General features: G+C 40.5%; 1 protein-coding gene across 1 annotated transcript in view; it reads right to left on the bottom strand.

The window, feature by feature from the left end:
- Positions 1–6,802, bottom strand: part of LOC119745163 (chromatin-remodeling ATPase INO80-like) — an 81,492-nt gene extending 74,690 nt beyond the window's left edge. The window contains exons 1-3 of the mRNA XM_038221387.1: positions 6,632–6,802; positions 3,136–3,327; positions 1,102–1,238 (exon numbers count right to left, since the gene is read on the bottom strand). Coding sequence (XP_038077315.1) covers positions 1,102–1,238; positions 3,136–3,299 — 301 coding nt within the window. The 5' untranslated portion in view covers positions 3,300–3,327; positions 6,632–6,802. The remainder of the gene's footprint in view (positions 1–1,101; positions 1,239–3,135; positions 3,328–6,631) is intronic.
- Between the last annotated feature and the right edge of the window lie 529 nt (positions 6,803–7,331).

The raw sequence follows: 7,331 nt of genomic DNA on the forward strand, positions 1-7,331 counted from the left end.
GTAAAAAAACGTCAGTAGTAATTTTGCACGTTTTTATGCACTCACGGTCTCAGTCTGAATTAATCCCTAATCCCTATGATCTCAGAATAAATACAAGATTTCTATTGTTTTAGCCACTGTGACCTTGACCCTTGACCTTTCGACCCCCAATGCGATAGGCCTATTTGGATTACCAAGAACGATCCACAAACCAAATTTAAAGTTCACATGTAAAGTATTTCTCAAGTTATCACGCTGACAAAATTTCTTTTGTTTTAGCCACTGTGACCTTGACCCTTGACTTTTTGGCCCCAAATGCAAAAGGCTTCTTAGGATTGCCAAGGACGATCCACAAACCAAATTGGAAGTTCATATGTAAAGTATATCTCAAGTTATCACGCTGACAAAATTTCTTTTGTTTTAGCCACTGTGACCTTGACCCTTGACCTTTCGGCGCCAAATGCAAAAGGCTTCTTAGGATTGCCAAGGACGATCCACAAACCAAATTTGAAGTTCACATGTAAAGTATATCTCAAGTTATCACGCTGACAAAATTTCTTTTGTTTTAGCCACTGTGACCTTGACCCTTGACCTTTTGGCCCCAACTGCAACAGGCTTCTTAGGATTACCAAGAACAATACACAAACCAAATTTGAAGTTCACATGTTAAGTATTTCTCAAGTTATCGCGCTGACAAGATTTGCCCGGACACACACACCAACCCACCCACCCACCCACCCACGGAAGGACAAGGCGGAAACAGTATGCCCCTTCCGCTTCGCCGCGGGGCATACAAATTATGTGCACAAAGCACCTGTTCCTATGTACCTTTACAGTGACTGTCATCAACTGGCCAGACACACATGTCATACTATCTAATCCACTTACTGTATGTGCACAATTGGTGTACAAGAAGATATTTGGGCTTTGAGTTGGAAGGCACATTAGCTCATAACAAATGGTACACATTTGCCTATAAAGAGGATACCCTGGTGACTTGCCATGTGTAAGAAATCACAACAGCTTGCTCTTAGAAGACTGTGGTTAAGTTTGGGGAAATGGGCCTTTCCTGCCCGTCAATCAATCAACTAACTAACCAAGGCCGGGGTGGGTTTTACAGACCTGCTCTGGAGGTGATCAGACCGTGGACTGTTTTTATGTCTTTGTCTCGGTTGTCGTCTTCTTTGAGGGCTTCGTCGTCTGGAGGGACGGCATCACGACCAATCTCTTCCTTGTAAAGTTCCTCCTGACTGTGCTCACTGGAGGAAAAAACGTCAGAGTTGTTAAAGAGTCAGTCATAGGTCAAATCACAAGTCAAATCGTAAGAAACATCAGTCATTCACAAACCGATCACAAGTTTTTCACAAGTCCATCACAAGTCAATCTAAAGTCAATCACAAAATCAATCACAAGCCAATAACAAGTCAATCACAAGTCAATCTAAAGTCAATCACAAAGTCAATCACAAGCCAATAACAAGTCAAAACAACTGCCAATGGCACGTCAATCTAAGTCAATCACAAAGCCACTCACAAACCATTCACAAGTCAATCACACGTAAAATGACAAGTCATATCACAAGACAAATCACAAGACAAATCACAAGTCAATCACAAGTCAATCACAAGTCAATCAAAAGTCATCCACAAGTCAACCACAAGTCAACCGCAAGTCAACCGCAAGTCAACCGCAAGTCAACCGCAAGTCAATCGCAAGTCAATCGCAAGTCAATCGCAAGTCAATCGCAAGTCAATTGCAAGTCAATCACAAGTCAATCACAAGTCAATCACAAGTCAACCACAAGTCAACCACAAGTCAACCACAAGCCAATTATAAGTCAATCACAAGTCAATCACAAGTCAATCGCAAGTCAATCGCAAGTCAATCGCAAGTCAATCGCAAGTCATTCGCAAGTCAATCGCAAGTCAACCACAAGACAACCACAAGCCAACCACAAGCCAATCACAAGTCAATCACAAGTCAATCACAGGTCAATCACAAGTCAATCACAAGCCAATCACAAGACAATCACAAGTCAACCACAAGTCAATCGCAAGACAATTATCATTAAGTCACAAGTTAAATTCACACTTAACAGGGGATGAACAACTCTAAAACATATTCCTTCGCCACAGTGCATTCCAATAGCCTGCCACTTGATCTGAGACAGGATGATTTGTGATTGAAAAGCGGTGACTTGTGATGACTTGTAACTCTGCTAAATCCAATTGCAATTCCTGTGGAATTTTGTTGATCTCAGCTGTAAACTGAAGGGCATGTACTAGCTGACGAAATATGTGACCTATCACCACGAAATGAGCATGATTAAGTCAGACATTGCCATTTTGCAGTACAGTGGGGAAAAGCCAAACTTTTAAGGCATGGTCAGTTTTTGGTTTTTCATGTGAACCTTAATCTGTAAAAGTCCTGTTCTGCCTTTCCCAATTTTTTAATTCAATCAAACATCTTTAAAACCTGTTTTCATCCCGTTTTATATGTGGACTGTTCATTCACTGTAATACAAAACTGTGGGATTTTAAATGCCATTTTCTCACAAACTACTTTTGCAACTTTGGCAGTCTATATTTCTATTACTGAACTCTAGTCTACTGAACTCCGAATCCCTAAATGTTATGTACAGTTAGGAAGCTCTTATTCTCAGAATCCAGGGGGAAAAAAACTCAATTCTTTAAAATTCCAATTTATGCTCATTTTGTGGGGACAGGTCACATATGCTGGGCTCGGCATTTTTGAATTGATAATTAAGTGTCTGAAATCTAAAGAATATTAAAGCTTGCAAAAACAAAGAATCCTGACAATCCACAAACACATACTTCAGTATTTCACAGGGAGAATATCGAAACAAAAATCTGATGCCCAGCCTCCATTTCTATGCATTCCCTTCACTAGTCATGCCACCAGACTGTGATATTTGCCTGTCTAGTTTTAGGCAATGTCCCAATGGCATGGCTACGGCTTGCAACTACACAAGTGCCTATAGAAGCAGCTGAAGCCACTTCTCATAGACACGTGTGTTGCTACCATCCATAGCCAAGCAATTCAAATGCGGCTTAGGCTTTAAATTTCAAATCACTTGATTTTTCACTCATTGGTACAAAAGCTGAAATCAAGAGCTAAAATGGCGAGTTTACGTACGGTGTGGAGGCAGTGAGGACTTTCTCAACGTAAGCCAGGTAGGGCTCGAGGCAGATTGCCTTCTCTAATCTCTGGATGTGGAGCGGCTTAGCTTGTGGGACCCCTCCGACTGGCCCCTCAGGTAGCACAGCGTCACTGCCGACAGCTTTGCTCCCCTCACTCATAACGACAACGGCCTGGCTGCATTGTCTACTGCAAAGAAGAACATGGGGGAAAATCAGATTGGAAAAGTGGTACTTTTTTATGTCTTCCACTTGTGAGATCACGGTTATTATTATTATTTTTATTTATTTCGGGTAATGAAAGCACAGATTCCTCAAAAGCGCCCCAGGCACTGTAGCGTGCAAGCCTGAAGAAACCTGTAGAGAGAAGACAATGAGAAGAAATTAGAGTTTTAGAGGTGGGACGAAAGCCCCAGAACTTTCTGGGGGAAGCCCCAAAGAATCAAGAAGGAACTGAAAACCCAATCCACATGAGCACCAAGGCAGGAATCGAACCAGGGCCATAGAGGTGGAAGGCGAGGAAAGTAACCACTGCGCCAACCTGACTCACGTGGCGAGAATGAGTTCATCGGTCCCTACCTGATTCCAAGGGCTTACCTAGTCCAAACATTTGGGATTCTCACATGCGAGTCCCAAAAGGTATTAAAAACATGCAATACAAGAAAATAGACTGGCACCTGAAACAACCAGTCCAACACCCCTTTAGTACTGCATCAACAAACTGTGTCAAAACAAACATCTGGCATGTCTGGGACTTGTCTCTATTTCCACACATTTTTCCCATATAGTCAGCCACCAGACTTATGAAGAGGCCAGTCTTTTCAAACAGTTGGACAATGGTTGGACATGTACCAGTCTAGTCTATGGCCTCATATTGATATCACTTGACTTCCCTCTCAGGTGCAAAATACTGAAGAAAAGTCTCCTTTAATTAAAAATATAATTGAGACTTCAAACTTGGTTGGTGAAATACTGTGGACCCTGTCATTGCCTCATGGACATTTTGGAGAATTTTGTCAGCTATAAATGAAAGAGTGAGTAAAGTTGGCCTGATTTTGTTTTGCATGTTTTTTCAGCACTCAAGGATGACACTTATGGTAACTCGTGACCGACTATATTACTGAAAATTCCATGCCACATCGACCAATTAAAGGGAATGTACATCATAGGCTTTTGCTGTAATTTTCAGAAATGAACTATTTGAGGGGTTAGTAGCCTATAATAGATCAAATATTGTTTAACTCAACATGTTTGAAGTTTAGTGTTTCGAAAATGCTTGAAAAACCAAGAAAAACAAGAAATGTTTAAGTTGTCTGGTTCCCTGACTCCACTAAAGATAAAATGGATCAATTTATAGTTGTCGGAAAATTGTAAGGTAAAGGAACCAGTCTAGCTGGCCTGCACCCGTTCATGAAAAAAATTGGACTAAAAAAAAAATTGCAAATTTAGAGCAGTAGTTGAAAAATAGATAGGTTTTTCCAACAGTGGTCGGCCAACCACCGTTGGAAATTTGTACAAAAATACAATTTTCTTGAAAATGACTTGAAACCAGGTGCCATAATTTTACAGGATGCTTTAGACTGTCATTTACCAACATCCTAGTAAGGTATTTCGTAAAAACTTGGTAGTTTTATTTTTCGATGTTTGCAAATGTTGTATATTCCCTTTAAGTTTAGTCCAAAAATGTGGGACTCTCAATACTGTGCACGAGAGCCCCAAAACTTATGACAGTAAAAACATGCAACACAAGAAAATAGACTGGCACATGAAACAACCAGTCCAACACCCCTTTAATACTGCATCAATCAACTGTGTCAACAACAAAAAAACATCTGGCACCCACTCAGTCACTAAATTCTACACATTTCCATAGTCATGCCACCAGACTACTGAAGGGTCAATCTTCTCAAAAAGTTGGATATGTACCAGTCTAGTCTTAGGTTTCAAATTGAAAATCACTTGGCTTCACTCTCAGGTGCAAAATGTTGAAGAAAAGTCTCCTTTCGAAATTGAATTGAGACCTCAAACTTGACTGGTGAAATACAGAGCTAGAGGACCTTGTCTTTGCCTCATAAAAATTTTGGAGAATTTGAGCGAGTCAGTTGGCCTGATTTTGTTTTACATGTTTTTCTGCACTTGAGTTCCCAGTCTGGCAAAACTAAATCAGGCCAACTTTACTCACTCTTTGGCCAGCAAATTTCTCCAAAATTTTCAATGGGCACAGAAGAGGGCCTCAGTATTTCACCAACCAAGTTTGCAGACTCGATTCATTTTTAAAGGAGACTTTTCTTCAATATTTTGCACATGAGATGGAAGTCAAATGATTTCAAAATGAGGCTAAAGACTAGACTGTTACATGTCCAACCATGGTCCAACTGTTTGAAAAGACTGACCTCTTCATTCAGTGCAATTAGTCTTGAGCAGGGGTGTGAGTGACCACTGATAAAATAGCTGAAAAGGGTGTAAAACAGCTGAACTTTGGAAATCTCCTATACTTTTGTTCACAGCAAGTGAGGGAAAATAGCTGAAATCCAAAACAAACAATAGCTGAAATCAGCTTTTAAAATTAAAGCTGAGATTTCACACCCCTGTAGTCTGGTGGCTGACTATTAAGAAATGTGTAGTAAAAGAAACTAGTTCCCGGTTCATGCCACATGTTTCTTTTGGCACAGTTGACTGATGCAGTACTGAAGCGGTGTTGGACTGGTTGTTTCAGGTGCCAGTCTATTTTCTTGTATTGCATGTTTTCTTAAGTTTTGGGACAAGTTAGTCTCATACACAGTATTGAGAGTCCCAAATTTTCGGACTAAGTCTGGACCAAGTTCTGCTTACAAAACCACTGGTCATTTCTTAGTTTAAGCCCAACTTTCTTAAGACTTTCAAAGTTTATAACCCGCAACCCTAGATAGGCCAAATTAAAAGACTGATGTAAACTAAAAAATGGGAGGGGTTATAATATAACATTTGGATGCGTCTCCTAAATTACCGGTTCATTATTGACAAGACCCCTGATTTGAGCAAAGATATAGCCTAGTGCCTAGTCCAAGTACTCAAAATTTAAAAAAAGTAGGTCACCGGTTGGACCTTCAGCCCAACATTGGCATTGCAAACTCTAGTTTTATGATAATTAAGCCAGGGTAAAACCTTTTCACTTGTCAAGACCATGAAGCCATAATATTCAAAAAAATGGCAAGCCTTGGCAGCCTGCCTGCAAACCTACTAGGCCCTAAGTACTAAACAAAATCTGGGGAAAATACATTAAAAACAAACCAGTTCAACTTCACGGCAACGTATTAAAGTTTGCACAATTTGACACTGTTGTAAGTTGTAAATTGCTAGCCAGTTATTTCATTATTGTGGATATAGGACTTCAGGCCAAACTTTTGACATTGCCAGTACAGCAGCCAATTTGAAGTAAAGATAAGATTAAGAGCGCTAGCGATAACCAGAGTGCACTTTGTGCGTGCACATCATTGTTCAGTTTCGGCTTTTACCACCATCCGACAACCGACGATCCAAGCCAGGAATCCAATGCAACAACCGAAGAGGAAACCTTCCGAGTTAGTTCCGACCAGACGTCCCTAAACAAATCCAACAGGGAACTAACACCGAATGCCAGCCATAATGCACAAGCGAGGGGCGCGAACAAAAATATCCTGGCCGCAGTACCCACCCTCAGCCGGGAGAAATCCACCACGAACGATGCCTCTGTGTTGCACTGAGCTCAGCACGACAAACGCTGCAAGATGGCGAAGTAGTGGCTGATTTTGCAAAGCTGCGGCATTGGCTGGATATCATGGAACAGCGGCCGCCAAGCACAGAGGGCATGACTGCCCTCCCGCTTCGCGGGGGGTCCATCGCCATGCGGAAAATGAACCATGCTTTTTTTTTTTGCTGGCCAAAATGCTTAGCTACGGTAGCCTTCAGAAGACATTACATTGATCAAGTTGTCTCTTAAAAATAATGTTTAAAATTTTTTATATAATACGGTCATACAGAATAAAAAAGAAATCTATTAAATATCTTTGTCGAAAACTCAAAAGATCCTGAGCAGTTTTATCAGCACTTGATAAAACTAATGAGAAAATTCCTTCCTCCATGATTTAGGATTTTTTATTTTACCTTTTCCTTAATTTTTCTGTTTTAACTTAATTAATTTACTGATAAATGATTTGAATTATAGCTATAACTATT

Source organism: Patiria miniata, unplaced genomic scaffold (genome assembly GCF_015706575.1).
Source record: "Patiria miniata isolate m_02_andy unplaced genomic scaffold, ASM1570657v1 HiC_scaffold_7, whole genome shotgun sequence".
NCBI lineage: Eukaryota > Metazoa > Echinodermata > Asteroidea > Valvatida > Asterinidae > Patiria > Patiria miniata.